This window comes from Lytechinus pictus, chromosome 6 (assembly GCF_037042905.1).
Source record: "Lytechinus pictus isolate F3 Inbred chromosome 6, Lp3.0, whole genome shotgun sequence".
Lineage (NCBI taxonomy): Eukaryota > Metazoa > Echinodermata > Echinoidea > Temnopleuroida > Toxopneustidae > Lytechinus > Lytechinus pictus.
Genome location: NC_087250.1, coordinates 4,487,687 through 4,507,701, shown reverse-complemented (window position 1 = coordinate 4,507,701; position 20,015 = coordinate 4,487,687). Strand labels below are relative to the sequence as shown.

General features: G+C 35.3%; 1 protein-coding gene across 1 annotated transcript; it reads left to right on the top strand.

The window, feature by feature from the left end:
- Positions 1-6,993: 6,993 nt before the first annotated feature.
- LOC129263898 (retinol dehydrogenase 12-like) lies at positions 6,994-19,629 on the top strand. The gene is made up of 9 exons (XM_064100733.1): positions 6,994-7,477; positions 8,077-8,155; positions 8,850-8,935; positions 9,736-9,807; positions 10,383-10,524; positions 11,444-11,667; positions 14,313-14,463; positions 16,587-16,713; positions 17,304-19,629. The coding sequence occupies exons 2-9, from the start codon at positions 8,083-8,085 to the stop codon at positions 17,398-17,400; spliced, it is 972 nt and encodes a 323-aa protein (XP_063956803.1). The 5' UTR covers positions 6,994-7,477; positions 8,077-8,082; the 3' UTR covers positions 17,401-19,629.
- The last annotated feature ends 386 nt before the right edge of the window (positions 19,630-20,015 follow it).

The window sequence follows — 20,015 nt, the reverse complement described above, 5'->3', positions numbered from 1 at the left end:
AATTTTTCTCTCCAGTCCCGTGTGTGCAATTTAATGATGGTTTGAAATCTTGGAAAATGTGTAAAAAAAAGTGTCATTTTGAAAGTCCCTGATTATGATTTCCTGAACATTTATAAAGTTAGATTATAGATACATTAACATTAACACATAAGGCATATATATATATATATATATATATATATATATATATATGACGATATTACATTCCGCGTGTTGGTCACATATGAGATAAAAGAGGCAAAGAGGTAATGCATTGTTGTAGTTCCAACAAAGTTTATTTCCAAGTCCTAATTTTCGACGCAAACCTACGTCTTCTTCAGGGATACAATAAAACTCATTTATATATATATGTATATATATATATATATATATACATATACATATAGTACAGTAATAGGGTGGAGTGAGTTGCTTAGATTGTAGTTGTACATAATATATATATATACATGTATTATACATGTATATATATATATTATGTACAACTATAATTACTGTACTATATGTATATGTATATATATATATATATATATATATGAGTTTTATTGTATCCCTGAAGAAGACGTAGGTTTGCGTCGAAAATTAGGACTTGGAAATAAACTTTGTTGGAACTAAAACAATGCATTACCTCTTTGTGATGTATATATATATATTCTTTTTTGGCATCACCATTTTTTCTAAAGGGTAGATAAATCTTGGGAACCTTGATTTAAGCTACGCCTACCATTGTTCTCTTCTTCCATTTCTTTCACAAAATGTTTAAATAAAAGAGTTGCCAAAGCTGTTGTACATGCATAATTTCTCATATTTGTATACGTTCTCGCATCCGTGTACTGTATCTAAGCAATAGCTTTGATCCAGCTGAGGCATGGCAGCTTGTCATTGTTCAAAACCCACCTACATGTACACCCGACAAAGGAAAGTACAATTGGTATAGTTTCTGAAAATCTGACGGTTAATCGGATCGGGGTCGCCCTAGCCTCTAACCCGTCTCTGTGGTCTAGTGGTTAATACCCCTTTTCCACTAGGGCAAGGCAGCGTCAGGACAACGCGCGGAATGTAATAATTGCAATCCGCGACCCTTCCGCAACCTGTCCGGACATTCCTGGGAGTGTCCGCACGCTGTCCTAAACCCTTCCTGGTGTTCGGGAAATCAAAATTTGTCCGCATCCAAATTTTGGTCGAGACCAAAATTTGGACGCGGATATTGAATTCCTGACACCTTCGGGACCCTGTCCTGACAATGTCCTGATGATGTCCTGCCCTTCCTAAACCCTTCCGCGTCTTCCGGAAACCATCCGCAATCAGGTCAACCTCAAGAAGAAAAGAAGAAGCCATGCGGAACGTTTTAGGAACGTGCGGATTGGAATAAGAAGGCAAGCGGACTGTTTCAGGAACTTTCAGACTGGAATAGGAAGGCAAGCAGAGTGATTCAGGAATGTGTTGATCCAATGCTAATATGTATGGAACGAGTACACAAGTAGCAAAAGCCATTTGTGGTCAGTGCACTAGATGGGGCAACGGGATAATACAAGACAGGAAAATTACAAAAAGGAACAAAGTACGGGGTCAAGGGGCATAATTAGTATATCACTTAACAAACCTGCGAACTTAATATTTCAAGCAGTGTTTTAAACATATTACGCGAGCGCGAAGCACGAGTTGATTTTTTTTTTTTTTTTTTTTTTTTTTTTTGGGGGGGGGGGGGGGTTACAGACTTGAAGGAGAAATATTTCAAGCATTTTCTACTGATCCGAAAAGTGGACTTTTCAAATATTTCTTGCAATAGTTAAGCTGGCAATGATGCGAGCAGATTATTTTGTTCTGTACTGAACATAAAAAGATGTTTAATGCAACGTTTGATTATGAACTAGATTATTTTAATGTACTCGACTGAAAAAAGGACCGTATAGGCAGCGCTTGACTTTACGAATAGGACATATATCATAACCAAACTAATAATACAGGTATAGATTTCAAATTGAAATTCAAGTTTATATTTCTATTGCATTTTAAGCACTTTGTTTGATCATGAATGAGATGTCATTAATAAGAAATAATATTAATAAATTATAGCAAGTTTATGAATATCGCTTTTCTCAGAACGGCTTAAAACGATTTACAGCAGGGGCAAAACGATTTACCCCAGGATTCATTTCAATCCCGCATGAAAAGTGCACAATTTCCACACCCTGGGAAGCATTCCTTGCATTCATCGCAACCTCAAAATTGTGCTGGCCAAATCCAGCGTACAATAACTTTCGCATCCAACCGGGTACCCATTTAGCACATGGGTGGAGAATGGCAAGGTGTGCAATACGTCTTGCCAAAGGACGGTTTATAGACCGCGGTGGGAATCGAACACACGACTCTCTGTTTACAAGGCGGGAGTCAGAACCACTACACCACGACTCTTTACAAGAAAATAGGCCTTCCTTAAAAAAGTCGTACACAAAACATGTTTCTCATAAACATAGAATATGAGCGCGAAGCGCGAACTTACTTCTTTCAAACATCAAGGACGAAAAAGAAAAGACGAAAAGACCTAAGTATTTTTCTTAAAAATGAACAGCGTGCACAATCTTCTTATAATTAAACTATTGAAAGTATGAAGCGTTATTTTTTACAAATTGACCTAGCCGAAACGCTGATATTCTTCTCGTCTGCAGGTCTGTCAATTTCTTCACTCTTCTTCCTTTTCCCCCTCTTCTTTGGTTATTCCATTTTTCCATTTTTTACGCAGCCAATAGGGCGTAGAGATCGCATTCGGCATCCTGGAATTGCCCATTTACATGTTCTTTCTTAGTCTATTTCAATTGGTACAAGAGGAGGCAAAGGCGATTAGACACTGGATTCACATTTTCGTCCAAAAATTAAAACTGATATTTCTAATCGTACACATTCATAATCTCGGCCAATTATTTTCTGTTCATGATCGCAATTTTTTTCCTCCTTGATTCTATTTCACCTCATTTCGTTCATCTCCTTTGTTTATTCCTATTTCTTTTGAGCTGTTTGTATATCTCTTTAATACTGGGAGGGGTAAGCCTGCAGCAGGGAGAGGAGGGCCGTTATCAGCACGGCACCCCCTTTCTTTTCCACCATATCATTTTTTAAGTTTCCCTTTCCATTTTACTTAATTTTCTTCTGTTTGTACTTTTTTAAAGGGGGAGCAAGACCACTTCGCCCCTTGAACCGCATGTGCCTGTCGAATGCAATTTGCATCCTAACTTTCTGTTTTCTTCCTCTTTTGTAATATATGTATTAATTTGTGGAAAAATTATAAGAAAATAATGTTATAAAGAGAGCCCCGACTTTGCTATGAACATATGCAGTCTTTTTAAAGTTACCATAGTTGAAAAAATCAAGATCCGAGATAATTTATTGTTATGTATAAAAATGCACAAAATCTGCTTTCAAAAAGTGAATACTACATTACACCGACAAACACACTTTCCTTTAGCCTACATATTTCAACAGTCAAATAATACGAGCGCGAGGCGCGAGCTGAAATTTTTTTTACATTCCGACCTAAATACTGGGCATTCTAAGCACCTTTTAAAAGCATGAACAGGATAGGGGTATGACTATACACTTGATGTGAGCGCGAAGCGCGAGCTGAAACGAAATTCGACGTCTCACGTTTTGTAAATCAGGAAAAGGATGGATAATTGGATAAATGGATAATATTCCTACATACTGGCACAAGATTCGTATCTAAATAAACATGCGTGCGCGTGTTTAGATTCAGACCTAGAATCTGGACATTCTAATTACATTCTTCATTATAATATCAATAATAAGAGCGCGATGAGCAAGCTAAAGATTGATTTTCCGATAAAAAGAAACAAATTTAAGCGCAGTTACGAATTAGAGATGGATCGCGCTTAATAAACGATGCGAGTGCGAAGCTCAAGTTGATATATTTATCATTAAATATATTTTAGGTTGCGACCGGGACATTTTAAGGACATTTTTTGTCTTCATATGACTATGATGACTATCTTCCGAAGCGAGAGATGAAACTTGTCGATATTCCATTCTGAAAAAATGTTTATTAGGAAATCATGAAAATATTATTATCTTACTTATTAGTCTAATAAGCCCAATGAGGGCGCGAAATTGATATTAAGGTCAGAAAACTGGACATTTTGTAATTATGAATAGGATGCATGGGTTAATATATTTGTAACAAAAATAATGCGAGCGCAAATTGCGAGCCGAAAATTTTGATAAACTGTCATGAAAGAAAAATTTAAAATAATTTGTTACAATTGATACAGGTATACATAACTCCCCAATCAAAATACAAGCGCGCAGCTTTAGCTGATACTATCAGACCAGCCTTAAAAGGGATATTTTTCAAAAAATTATGGAATACACGAAGAGAATAGTTATTTGACAAATCAAATAATGCTATCGCGCAGCGCGAGCGGAAAATGTTCATATGTAGACCATAAAATATAGTTATTTTACAGAAAACTATAAAATATATTTGTAAATCAAACAAATTGAAAACTTAATGTCCGAGAAATGCTTTGTTAATTTACTTCAAAACTTGAAGTTTTAAGCTCAATATAAGTCTATTGAGCAAGTTATGTATCTCATAGATTAGGGAATGCGAGCATTTAACACAGTGACATGAAAATCCCCCCCCCCCCCTCATCTTATTTAATTCACTCGTCTTTCTCCTCTTGTTTTTCTCTTCATTTTCTCTCCTCTTTTCCCTTCTGGTTCTTTTCCCTATCTTTCTATTTTTTTCTTTTTTGCTCGTTCCAAAAGTGGGGAGGAGGGGGGGGGGGGAATTTGTTATCAAATGCGCCCCCCTTTCCAAAAAGTGAGGGGATGCGTCGCCCCTGTCCCCCTGGGATTTCCACAAACATGACCAATGTATGCAATTTGATTTGAAATAAAAGAAAATCCTATATAGTGTTTGTGGTCGAAAAAAAACCCAAATAACACCCCTAAATTCATAAAAAAAAATGTATGAACGATAATTTTCATGGAGTATTCGCAAGTTGTCCGATTGTCCTAGTCCTTGAATTTACCACTCGTGACGTTGTCCTAAATGTTTCCGGTTCTGTCCTAATACGATCTGCATGCTGTCCGCACCGAACGCCGACAAATTTATTTAGATTATCTTGTCCTAGGACAGTCCCAAGAATGTCCTACGACAATACGCAGACAGTCCTGGTTGTGTCCTAGGACAAGATCATTTGCATAATATTTTACGGAATTTGGTTGCGGACAGCATGCCGAAATGACAAAAGTAGCTTCCGCAACACTTCCTGGTCTTGTCCGCGCTCTAGTGGAAAACCGCCTTTAGGCACCGGCGTTCAAAGCTGGGGGCCCTCGATTCCCGGCAGAGACATTTTTACGGCATCACCAATTTTTCTAAAGGGTAGATAGCTCTGGGGAACCTTGATTTAAGCTTCGTCTACCATTGTTCTCTTCATCCATTCCTTTCACAATATATATATATATGTGTGTGGGGGGGGGGGGTGTGCGTGTGTGTATACATATATATATATGAATTATATAATATATATTATAATACAATATAAACAGTCTAAACTGTTTCAGTTGGCAACCTCGATAACAGCCACATGTATATGCATGCATATATATGGTAAATCAAAAAGAAAAAGAAAAATAGATTGATAAAAAAATCCCCAGATAGATCAGTATAATTACATGTTTATATACATGTAGAGTGAGAGAGATACAAAACTAGTTGCATTTTACGGTAAAATAAATATATATCAGTGGTGAATTAACTGAATGCAACAGATTTAATTTAATTCAAATCAACGAGCGTTTACAGTATTCAATTGGTCATGTTAGTTAGCTCATGTGCCTAATGTCGACGTTCGACATTCATGATGCATTTTAAAATCAGAGACGTAATTTTGTGCATTTTAGTAAAAAATACCTTTTATGTAAATGTATATCTCCGATTGTATTTTCGGAACTGGTATGAATCCAGGAATTCAAATTCATTGTACCCTTCATTGATATCGGTCATTTCATCTCGGCCTTGGGGGGGGGGGGGGCTATCTACCCGCACCCTTGCCCAGGATCTCGCTCCTTATTCACTCACATTATTTGTTTATGTAAATGTATATATGCCGCCATTAATATTCATTAGGAGGCCTGATGATGTCGCGCCCCCACATTCCTTTTACTTGAACCCATAATCATTTGTTTTATTTTTTTATACACGTGGGTATGATATACTGCTTTGTAACAATAGAAGTTGGAGCAATTGTATATCTCATGTATCTAATCCGTTGTCAATCTTTTTGTTTTTCATTTTTGGTGGACGAAATTGCAATAAATATGAAACCATATAATGAAAAAAAAAATAAGTGGGGATACGCCATCACCAGCTAGCTCATTACATTATCGGAATGCAAGGAACCTTTTCATCGGATAATGCAAAGCGTAAGTTACAGTGACATAGCTTTAGTTGTCAGTTATTCCAAGTCCAAGTTTGACAAAATGTTTAGTTTAATATTTGTCTGATTTTACCTATATCTGTTCAAAACACATTATTTCCAGTCAAGTCTGGAGAATCCGTGAATGGTTCTATTTTCATTTGACGCCAAATCGTCCATTCACTATCATTTAGTTTATACCATCAGTTCGCCAACTGGTCTAATTACCATTTCGTCCTCTCTCTATTTCGTCAGTAATAAACAATTGGTCCAATAGCTATTTATATATAGTTCATAGGCCTAATCAATTTGGTATAAAATGGATAAGTGTTATTTGGGCGATATGAATGAAAAGAAAATGGGTAGGCCTACTACTAGACAAACTGGTTATTAGAATACATTGTTATGTACGAACTGGTAATTGACGAAATGATTATTGGAGCAAATGGTTATTAAAAATTTATAGTTGTTTATTTGATGGACGGAATGGCATGAGACTAAATTAGACCATGTGATGAGTGGACGAGAAGGCAATAGACGAATTGGCAGTTTAACGAGCATAGAGGAGACATAATTGTACCGACGAGGGGGGGGGGGGTAAGGTTTATATTTTGCCTCAAATTGATACGCCTGTACAAAGATCGATTCGTTTCGCTCGCACGCACATACTCAATCAGTCAATGCTCCCAACTTGAACATACAGTACCACCGCGCTGGAATGGCAGGGTTGTTACAGGGAAGTGGGAGTTAGATCAGTTTTCAGTGCGGTTTGCTCTGTCGTTTGTTGGTTGAGTGCTTATTTCTGCTCTGGTGAATGACATACATGTGTATGTATATATGGAGAGAGAGAGAGAGATTTCATCCATTTCCGTGCTATATGCCTTCAACGTAGTATCTACCCACGTATCTACCATATATCTCCACAAGTAGGTCCTCGATCTATACATTACTTAAAAACGTGTGGATGGGACTGGAAGCTGCAAGGTGATATATATAGAGATCGTCTGCACTCTGAAACATATCTCGCTGCGTGTTATTCGACGGTACGTATATCCATATATTGAGTTGTCATGCTTATAAGGAACATGTTCGTCTGTAATGTGCATGGATGTATACTCATTTACTCCTAGCTTTCAAATTTGTTAAAATCTACTATTTTAGTTTATTTTGTTTAATATTAAGGCATGATCTTCAACTAATACCCCGGATATACCCTTTGATGCTGTTTATATACCGCAGTCGACATGAATTATGTTATGGTATATATTTTTGGTGTGTATTTATTGGTATATAAATATGGTATATATTTTTAGGTGTATATTTATTGGTATATAAGGTATATTTTTTTATGTATATTTATTGGTATCTATGGTATATATTTTTGGGTGTATATATTTATTGGTATATATGGTATATATTTCTGGGTGTATATATGCCTACTACTGCATCACCTGTGCCATATATTATACCATGTTAAATTTGTTTTGTGTTTGTATTTGTTAAATTGGCTTTAATGCCTACTTGGTCAGTCACCACAATGACGCTGACATTTGTCTCCATTTTAAGTGTAACATTTATTTGTTTAAATTTTCAACTAGGCCTAGTATCCTAATCTCTGTGTTTTCCCTGTTTGTGTATTCAGGTCACGATGGGGTCACAATCTAGTCTTCCTGAGGTCGACCTGGCAGATAAAACGATCGTCGTGACAGGAGCTAATACAGGTAAGTAACAAGAGGAAAAAAATAATTATACTGATCGATCGGAACAGAATTTCTAAACTATCTCTTTTTATACATTTTGTTCCTTTTTTTTTGCTTTTTATTGATTTCATATATCTTTAAAAAAAGATCTTTTCTTTTTCTTAATTATTAATATTTATTTGTATAATGATCGATATATTTTTTGTCTTTATCATTATTATTATTATTACTCCTTTTTTTTTTTGGGGGGGGGATTTGAACAAATTAGTTGGCTAACATCTCGCAAAGTACCAAACCATTAAATACCCGGTCTTGTATGTATATCTGTTGATTCGGGAAAATTCAAATATCTGAATTATTTTATCATCGTCAAATCTGCAAAAAAACACACAAAAAAACACGAAATATTCTATAATTCAAACAATGATAAATAAAATGAATATTGAGTGAATGACATCACTGAACCGAGCCACTGCATGACTTGCTCATTTATAAATCATTGTTTTGTAAAAAATTAGTGATTATTTGAGATTTCATACCTTGCTTATATTTTTTCCCTCTATGATATAATTAACAGTGCTATGCCTGTTTGTTTTTCTCATTTTAAAAAGTAACTTGATTTTGGATGGGACTCGTCCTTTAATTTCGTACAGTACATGCATTTATATCAGCAGGTTATTTAATAACTGAACTGACCTTTAATGTGTTCTATCAGGAATCGGATATGAAACAGCAAAGTCGCTTGCTCAGGTGGGTGCAAAGGTCATTCTAGCATGCCGATCTGAACCTAAAGCACAGGAGGTAAGGAAATGGAATTAATGGTTTCCTGAGGTTTAATATCTTTCATATTTTGAATGAAACTGAGAATTGATATGTGTTGATAATGTCAGAGAGGCTGGTATAAAAACTGGGTAGCACTGTTAGCACCTTTGTCCTCCATCTCTTTTCTACATAATAGGGGAGGAACAATTATTAATGTTTTCCTCCAACACCCACCCCACCCCCGAAAACAATATTGTTTTAAACATCAATTAATTAATCAATAAAAAAATAATAAAATGCGTATGTACCTTGGAAGCGCCTCTGCATTAATAAAATAATAATCTGCAAAACCTGAATTCAAACGCAGTCTGCAAAGGTTTTTTTTTAAATCAACTCATTTTGGGGGCTTTATTGGTAATTAAAGGAAGTAAATCTCAAATCTGTCACAAAATATCCATTCTTTTTAAACAATCGTATAAGAATAACAATATAATCAATTAATTATAAAAGGTAGGATGGCAGAATACTAAAAAAGGCATTAAACATTTTTTTTTTAATATTGAGGTTGTAACTTTATTCCTTCCATTACTTCAGAGCCTTTATAAATGACCGTGTATCAATCTTAGAATTGGGGAAAAGGTAACAATACATGCAATGTCAGTCCTTTCCAAATTTTATTAACATTCCATGTTAAGACAATCTGAATTATAAATCATCTTAATCATGTACATAAATAGAAAAGTTTTTGAACGATTACCAGAGATGTTGATTATCTTTTATGAAAAAAAATGTACTATTCATATTTTAAGGCATAATTGTTTGGAAATGTCTATTTTCAGGCTATCGACCAGATGAAGAAAGAACATGCCGAGGAGAAAGCAGATCCTAAAAAGCAGAAAATAAAAATAAACGTAAGATATCTGTAAATCTAAACAAGTCTCTTTGTATGTTAACTTATTTTTGGTGAAAATAATGAAACATAGATCAACATAATACTTTACTCTAAGTAATATTGGGTTATAGTTGTTGGGTAAAATAACGATTTATGCCGTGTAGATTTACACGATATTCTGTAAATTGAACGTGCTCTTTGTTACCCCCAAACGATCCGTGTTCCCTTTTAACCAAAAATAGGACAAAATATTGCTTAAGATTTTAATATGGCCTGCTATGATGTGAGTTTTCCTAGAAGTTGAAGTATATAAATTATTTATATTTATTTATTTATTTATATTTTTCATTGAAATATGCTTAAATAATGATAATACATTGGATAACTAATTAATGTAATATACGCATACATATAAGACATTTTTGTGAAACAATATATAATTACACATTTTCTTATTTTCCCTGTTGATATTCTTTTTAATGTTTTAAGCAGTATAAAAAAATGGATCAAATCATCTTTTTTATTCGACTTTCTGTCCTTATTTAACGCAATGAATTTCTTTTTTCTGAAACGATTTGAATGTCAACATCCTAGGTCGATGACCTCAGCGTAGAGTTCATGGCTCTTGACCTAGGGTCACTGCAAAGCACAATGACATTCATAGAAGCCTACAAGAATACAGGGCGCCCTCTCCATGTTCTTATTTGCAACGCAGGTATTATGTGGGGACCAGAAGGTAAGTCAAAGATATATATATATATATATATTTTGCAAGCTCGGCAAATTCATGTTATGCATTGCAAAAAAATAATTCGTGTGTGCACAAGGATGACGTATATATATTTAGTCATCCTTGTGCACACACGAATTATATTTGTTTTGCAATGCATAACATGAATTTGCCGAGCTTGCAACATTTACTCACGTATTCACGCCACGGCACGCTATCGCTTTTTGGGTATTTTGTAAAATGCATCGATCCTCTGACGAAGTTTAGAGTCTATAATTTGATATTTTGCACGGCCTGCACTAAGATCGCAATGCATGTGTGCAGCAAAATAACAAATCATGCAAGTCCGAAAATATTACCTTTTTAAAACTTTCCTGTATTCATTTCAATTTCGCAAAGATGTATAATATGAAGCGGGCTTAATCTCCGATCGCAACCTGCCATTTGTGTTTCGGTAAATGTTTGCACTTTTGTAAAAACGAGAGAAAGCGGTGTTCCGTTCCATGGAACCTTTGTGGTTTTCAGATTCGATCCACAATGGACCTACTAGTAGTAGGTCCATGGATTCACAAAAGAACCTTTGCCGGCGGTCGGCTGTGACGTGATAACGTGGGTAAACGTTGCAAGCCAAGCTGTTGCCAAGACTTAGGTGAAAAAAAAACGAGAGAAAAAGGGAAGGGAAAGGAAAATGTGATATATTTTCCTCCATTCTTAATGTCAAAATCTATCACAAAATTAGCTTCTCACGTTAAAAAAGTCAAAATTATTGCTCGCTCGTTCGAAGCATTTTAGATGTTTTACTCAATAAGCTGTGTCTGGCCCCCTCATTATTATTTTTTTGAGGGAGACTCATTGTGCCGTCACGAATTATGAAATAAGTTTATCAATTGGACCAACATACCCTTCTTTATGTCCCTTCATTCAGAGCTGACTTCGGATGGATACGAGCCTCATTTTCAAATCAACTACCTGTCTCACTTTCTCCTCATCTTACACCTGTTACCCGTCTTGAAGAGCTCCGGTCCATGTGCTCGAGTCGTCTCAGTGTCGTCACTGATGTACCGCTTTGCTAGCTGGAACGCCGCCGATCTCCAGTGTCTGAAGAATAACGACAGGGGCAAACGATACGCTAACTCCAAGTTATACCAGGTACAGCTGTTATGCATAGCATTTATGATTATAGTTGCCTATTCAATGGCACACTTTAATTACCCCGGCTTTAGCTCCAGCTGCTAAAGGCGCTTGGTGCATTTAAGAAATGTATCCTGCCGGGTACCCATTCACCTCACCTGTGTTGAGTGCAACACAATGTGGACAAATTTCTTGCTGAAGGAAAGCAGGCCATGGTTGGGATTCGAACCCAGGTCCCGAGTCTGATTGAAAGACGAGAGTCGTAACCACTAGACCATGCAAGACCTCCCCACTTTGTAATGATTATACATTTTCTAAATTTCCATCAGTAATTAATTTCATGAATATAACACTCGTAGTGCCATACATTTTTTCCTATCTAAGATAAGAACAATTATTAAACACAAAACAAGTTTTTTTTTAAAGATCCCATACATTGGAATAATATCTCAATACAGCTAATAGTAAGAAACATCCATTCTTTAAAGAGTTTTTAAAAGCGAATCAAGTCCCATCTTTGAGTTTGCATAAGTTTGATAATTGGGGTTTCTCTCTCTCTCTCTTTAATATGTTATCGTTGTTAAATGTGTTTTCTTCTTCCTTTTCTCTACCTGTTTGTTATTTATTTGTTGATGCTTTTAGTTTGTAATAAGTACTATCTATTTGCTTTAATTAAGTTTTGTACATAAGGGTCAGACGTGTGTTATAAGGGTTCTGGCTATTTTTGTCTTCTCCAATGCCCATAAAAACGTTTGTTATATATTGTATGTTCTTATCTAATATTTAACTGTGTATGCCCTATAACGAAATGATATTTTCATGTACAAGTGTTGTTTTATTGTGAATGAAAAGAAAATGTGTCTGTCACATTTGGGGCTGGAGATGTATTTAAATGCAAATAATAAAAAAAAAGTAAAGTGCAAGTTCCAATAATACACGCACATTTATTGGCTTAAAGACAAGTTGGGTTTTATTTTTGGAGTTATGTTTCATTGGAACTCTTTTAATATGAAACGGGTCCCAAAATGTACGTTGTAGCCTAAATTCCCCTAGTGTGCGCTGTGATATGTGCTATGACAATTAGCCGTTATAAATTCTTAATCCCATTAATCAAGAATTGGCTTATATTGACAACACGAATGGTTCTCGCTGCCTCAAGAATTTCAATTCTGATCTTTGCGTTGTTAACGAAATGCAATTCTTGATAAATAAGTATGGATTACTTGATATCAATAAATCGGATTTAAAGAAGAAAAGGGCTGTACACTCGAAACGGCCGCTCGAGCTAAAACCGGCGTGATGATAATAAATAGTGCGTCTCCGTATATTTTATAACTTTTTTAGATAGATGGCGCTTTAGTATTTATTCATATTATTATCCTCATCAACATAACGTGTCTATGTTATAAGATAATATGATGTGATCGAGATACTCATTTTCCCCGTCTACACGATCCAGGATTTTACGAAGGGGGGAGGGGGCACATTTTCCCGAGGAAAAATTTGACAAGCAAACAAAAAAGTGTTGTAAGATATTAAATAAGGATATATCAATTCTTACCGATTTTGCCGAGCTAACTGAGGAAAGGAGTTGAAATTTTTGATTCAATCCAAAAATCAAAATCAGACTTCCGAGATACACACACGCGATGCTGAGAAATGCTTCGAAGTGGCGCGAACTTCTCGAGATTGATGCTCAACACACAAACGCGTGACGATATCGCGAACACGAACTAGCTAGCCAGAATCGCGAATCACGAAGTCCTTAGTTCAAGAAAAGATTGCACTTTCCCATTGTATATATAATTTGTGGTATGATGTAGATGAACACTGAACAAAAGATGCGAATTTCCAAAAAGCTGTACTAGGGATAACGCTCAGTAAAAGTTGATGTATAATAGCGAAAATTGTATCCAAAACATCATCCAAAAAGTGACATGACCGCGAGATGGAAAACTCAGGAGCACATGTGAAAAGTGAACGTTTTGCTAAGTTTTTCCAGTAGTAGAAGGATAACATGTGGTGTTCCCCAAGGATCAGTCCTGGGACCAACACTCTTTTTATTATATATTAATGATTTACCAAGATCAACTGATTTTTTCAGTTTAGACTTTTTGCAGATGACTCAAATATTTTCCAAGTTTTTCCATGTGCAATTAAATGTCTGTGATTGGCTCGCGAAAACAATAAGATGTTCCGTGATAAGAGTAACTATAAAGAAAAACACTGTTGTTGGCTGTCTCCACGGATGAAATAAATATGCAAAGAAGAATGGCTTAAATGTATCTACAATGTTGAAAAAAAGTTGTGACGTGATGAATGAAGAAAGAGTTAAAGTCGCTACAGTTTCAACCGAAAATTAAGGGGATTTCGTCCATGAAAAATCAGTTTCGAAGGGGGGGGGGGGGGGGTCACAGTTCTGTTTTAACGTCATTTTTACATTACAAATTTTAATTGTGTCTCTCAAGGGAGGGGGGGGGGCACGGGCCGGATGTGCCCCCTCACCCTGGATCCGCCTTACATTTCATACCAAATTAATCATTCATAAAATCACTTCAAAATTAAATTTGTTCAAAACCCATTTGCTTACATCTTCTTGCGGATGTGCTTATTTCAAATTATTATAAAAAAGGCCTATATTTTTTTATATGATATGAATACAGGTGATGCACATGTTCTCATTGGCTCAACGGTTAGAAGGGTCAGGGGTCGACGTATTTTCGCTGCATCCCGGTGTCGTCAAAACGGAACTCACAACCCGTGAGGGGCAGAGTGTTCCGGGGCTAACGAAATTGTTCGTTCGCAATGGAGGAAGTAAGTCGCTTACATTTTTTAGGAAAGCGTGTATGCGTATTTGCATGGATGCGTATGCCCTTTAAAGCAACGCTGGCAAAAATGAAATTAATATACGAGGCGAAATGAGGATGCAGGCTCGGCGTCAAGATATTTTGAGAAGAGGCAAGATGATATAATTTTGACGTCTTTTTTTTATTGAACTGATGAATTATAAGGGGTATAAAGTTATACGATGCAGTCTTCTCTTTTATACTTATCTTCAGTCAGACCGCATGTCCCTATGCTAATGAGCAAAAAGGTCAGATTTATTCAAATCATCTCGTTGCTGAATCCTGCTCCTTCTTGCAAAATCTCGTGATTCGTGAGATTTTCTTTCTCTAAGAATTTACCTGTTTTAATCTCAAGTTAAATGAAATATTATTGCACCATCAGATAGAGTAAATATTATTCTTTCATATTGGTCATTTATTTTGTATACAATATTTTGATAAATAAGTAAATTTCAGGTCTGAAAATGTGCCTCAAAACTGAATTTTCTTCCTCTGTTTTCTTTTGCCAATTGTGCAAAACTTTTTATTTTGAGCCTCAATGATATATATATCACCATAAAGCTAAACTTCTGTACTATCTCACAATGCCGCTCTTGATATACGGCACCTTTCAATCGGGTCAAGATCACACTTTTCCCACCAAGGTACAAGACGAGATTTCTAAAATTTTGTACTTGCATGAAATCCAGAGTTCTGATTGGCTGGATAAGGTTCACAGAACAGGCGCGTGTAATTTGAGGAGATTACCACATGGGAAGTGTGACCTTCCCATGAACCCAGGCACTGGAACCGTTGGAATTTGCCAGTGTGTGGTCTCTTTGACCAATCAGAGTGCAGTATTCTTGTTTTCAAGCTGCTTTATGTACTTGGCTAATGGAAAGTGTGATCTTGACCCGATTAAACCAATTCTTATTTTGAAACATTTACAATTTTTAAGCATACATATTCAGCTTTATCATAATCTAAAAATCATTTGGGCTCAATCAAAAATAAAGTGTGAAAATAGCAGCTTTTGTCAGGTGAAAATAATTATTTTGTAGCATATTTTAGATCAAAATGTTAACCTATATTAACAAAATGTTTGAATAAATTCAAACACATGACCTGAAAGAATGATTCTTCTTCTTTACAATGATACCAAAATCAAGAAATTCGATGTATAATTATAGCAGCAATGACCGAATGAAAATAGGTGTTTTGGTCCGCATCAAGCTCATTAAATATGCAAAACATCTCAAGTCATGAATATCACTTGCATGAAAGAAGCCACTTTCTTGGGACCTGCCGACTGACTGTCTTCCTTTCTTTGGTTTCCTTCTCGTTCTTCTCCACTACTTGACAAATCATAGGGGTCAGTTGTCCCCCCCCCCCCTCCCCCTCCATCCATGTAGAGTCGCCCTGATAAGGTCATCAGTTGTCTGCGAAATTTCCCAAATCATACGGGGAGTTTTTATAATTTGTTTTAAGTCCTCAATGCAGTGATATTTTGTGCCCATGGTTGAATGAAATATGAACCTTAATTGGTCAATGGCTAGCTTACCTTTTAGTCCTAGCTTAATTTGCAATGTGATGAATTATATACGGTTGTAATGTAAAATGAAATGAACAAACATGGTCATGCTGGTTGACTAGTTTCTAACTAATACGAACGTCCATGGTTATATGAACGATGGTAAATGTTGATTGACTTGTTTACAACTAATACGAAAGTAAACGATTATTTGAAATAAGAACCTTGGTCATGTAGGTTAACTTGTCTGAAAAACCTCTTTTTAAGTCCTTAATGAATGAGTGTCCACGGTTGTAATGTAGAATGAAATATATACATAGGTCAAGTTGGTTGACTTGTTTCCCAACTTCTGCGAAAGTCCTCATTTATTAAGAGGACATCTTTATAATACAAGATTGTGTGGACGGACATGAATTATGGCACACTGTATTTTTTCTGTTCTTATTCTAGTATATATAGACTATAATAGTCCATGATTTATTTTGCAACTTGTAATTATGAGTTTTATGTTGCTAATGTTGTAGTTATTGTCATCATTATTATCATCATCATCATCATTGCTATTGTTGTTATTGATTTAGAAATGATACGGACGCCGTTCGAAGGTGCTCTGACGTCACTCCACGCAGCCGCAGACCCGGCGTATGACAACAAGACCGCGCTCTATTTCGAGAGCTCAAAACCACACAGTGTCAACTCAACAGCAAGGTATAGTATAGTTATATTAGTTACTTTGTTATTTAGTTAGTTGTATGTGAAAATGTTTTATCATACCGGTAATATGTTCAGCTCACGGATTGACGTCAATGGAGATGTTCCTTTCCCAAACCATTGTGTTTAAGTTCGAAAATCAAGGGTGAGGGGAATCCTCCCCTCCTTGCATCATCGCCAATGGATGAGAATAGGATATATCTAGCTACAATCATTTGCGGATTATGTTCTTTACTGAGCTAAAACAGGGTGTAGGTGTATCATAACATTTCATGAAACATTGAATTTATGCTCCAGTGCGAAGGTAAATAAAACTTACTGAATGGTTTGGCGTATTGGTGTTCCTCAAGGGTATGATCTGGGACCTGACTTGTTCCTACCACTATACAAATCAGATCCTTATTGAAATAATTTGTTCAGTACGTAAACTGTACACGTACGCCCATACAAATATCGAGGTTTGACCTTAGAATTGATTAAATTGTGCAGTAATAATAGCACCAATAAAAATAATAGGGCCTTTACACAATCTAAAGTGCTTGATACGATTAATTTATATATATATATAATTTCATTCTTTCTTACAGAAACAAGGACAAACAAGAGATTATCTGGAAGTATTCCCTTGAATGCCTCAGCGACCATATCACAGACGAAGCAATGAAAGTATTCACATCAAAGTGATACACTTTCATTCTATTTTGTTTCATAAAGACATACATTTTCAAGACATTTTAATACCCACCAAAATGTGACACTATTGCCTCGTTTTACACAGAGTTGTGATTGATTCCATTAAACCATGAGGTATATTCATACATTCAAAGTTTTCTCGAAAATTCACTGTGCTTTTCTTTGATTACAAAGGACATTCTTTGGTTACAAAGACATTGTGCAAATTTCCTATATAAAACAAAATGATGGATTGGATTTTCATTATTATAGTTAAGGTTGTTCGGATCAATCATAATTCTTTGTACAACGGGGCGTCGCTGTTCCGAAACCAACAATAAGTCCCCAAAATGAATGATACTTTTTTTCATTAAGTTATAATCAGCACATCGTGAGCTTTAAAATGATATGTTTTGTCCAAATTGAATAACGATGACCTACCCAAGTACTTGATTGAATGTAGACGAAGTGAAAGAGGTTTGAAGAATACGGAGAAAACGATCTCTGAGGTATATACAGTGTTCACTCAAGCATGAATGGGCGCACTCTGCATTCTCGGTGAAATTTCCAAGCAGTCCGAAAAAAAAACGGGCCAAAGAAACGCTTAAAGGACAAGTCCACCCCAACTAAAACTTGATTTGAATAAAAAGAGAAAAATTCAACAAGCATAACACTGAAAATTTCATCAAAATCGAATGTAAAATAAGAAAGTTATGGCATTTTTAAAGTTTTGCTTCATATCACAAAACAGTTATTTATGCACATCTCGGTCGGTATGCAAATGAGGAACTGATGACATCACTCACTATTTTTGTATTTCATTATATGAAATATGAAATATTTTTATTTTATCGTTGTCCTGTGAAATGAAGTTTCATTCCTCCCTGAACACGTGGAATTCCATTATTTTAACATTTTATGTTTCAGGCAAGGAGGTCCTAATCGTCAAATTTGTAAAAATTGAAATAGTGTATAAATCAAACAATAAAAACAAAAGAAATAGTGAGTGAGTGACATCATCGACTCTCTCATTTGGATGTAACTGGCTCGTTCATATAACTATTTTGTTAAAAATAAGCGAAACTTTGAAATGTCATAACTTTCTTATTTTACATCCGATTTTGATGAAATTTTCAGCATTGTGCTTGTCTGATTTTTCTATATTGATTCAAATCAACATTTTTCTGAGGTGGACTTTACCTTTAAATATCCTCTTTTCTTTTCTTTTCCTTTACAATTCTAAATTTTGACGTTATAAAGAAGAACTACTCTTTCCGTCGGGCTAATTGGTATTTTACTTTTAATAACAGCAAATAACAATTTTTGCTACTTACGGAGAGCCTTGGTTTTAGGTGGCTGGTCACAAATGTTGTTTCGCGATAAGTGTGGGCCTTGAAAGAGAAATGTCAGATATATCACAAAGATGACAACCAGGGCCCCCGACTTACAAAGAGTTACGATTGATCCAATCAAACGTAACTCTATGAAAATCCATCATTGTCATAATTTCTTCTGCAGGAAATTCGCAAAATGTCCTTTGTAAACAAAGAAGATCACACCAAATTGTCAAGAAATCAATGAATTTATGGATGTACATTCATATCTAGATTTTTTTAAAAACAAACATGCATGTTATATGTTGACTTTGCTGGCTTTCCATAGTTGCGATTGATCAGATCAATCGCAACTCTTTGTAAGACGGGGGCCCAGATCCTGCCTTTTAGCAAGAGTTGTATTAAGTTATTGTATTGTTAGATATGTTTTACAATAAATTGCATGGTTTTATGCCATGCTGTATACTTATTTAATTATTTAATCCTATTGTAATATTCTTTTCAATGACAATATTGTATATTATAAGTTGAGATATTTAATTCATGTCTATGTGAAGCGCATATACTTCCTGTATTATGTGCTATATAAATGTATTTTATTATTATTATTATTAATGATGCCTTCACAATAATTACGAATGCTGATATGTGAATATGACCTGTATGTAATTAAAATGTAATCGTGATATATAAACATATTTCAATAGTGCTTAGTGTGATGTATTATCCACTAATATTCGCTGGAAGATGTACAAGATAAACCATGTGGTGGTAAATGTCTTGACAATTATTTGATAGATTATATGGCAACTCTGGGCTGAAAGAGTGATTATAGCTAAACAAATGGAGTACAAGTCACGAAACAAAATGCTGAAAAGCTCATTAAAATCTGATAAAACAAATGAAAGTTATTGAATTTTAAAGTTTTTAGAGAACAGTCATATAAATGTCGTCACGAATATTCTTTAGGTGGGCTGATGATGTCATATCCCCACTTTCCCTTTTGTTATTACACAATATAATAATCATTCCATATTTTCATACGTGTGTATATGTCTTCCAAATAATGGTTGCAGCAATAGCTAATCCATTAAACCAGTTGTTCACCTGTGTTTTTTTTTTGGAGGACAAAATTTGAATAAACTTGTTTATAATATAATGAAACACAAAAGAACAAATGGGAATATGGCATCAATTTGCTCATAAAACATTTATATCATATATTGGATGGCTTAGAATGGAATATTACAAATATTCCAAGAGTTTGGGCAAATATTCTACGAATCGCAAATG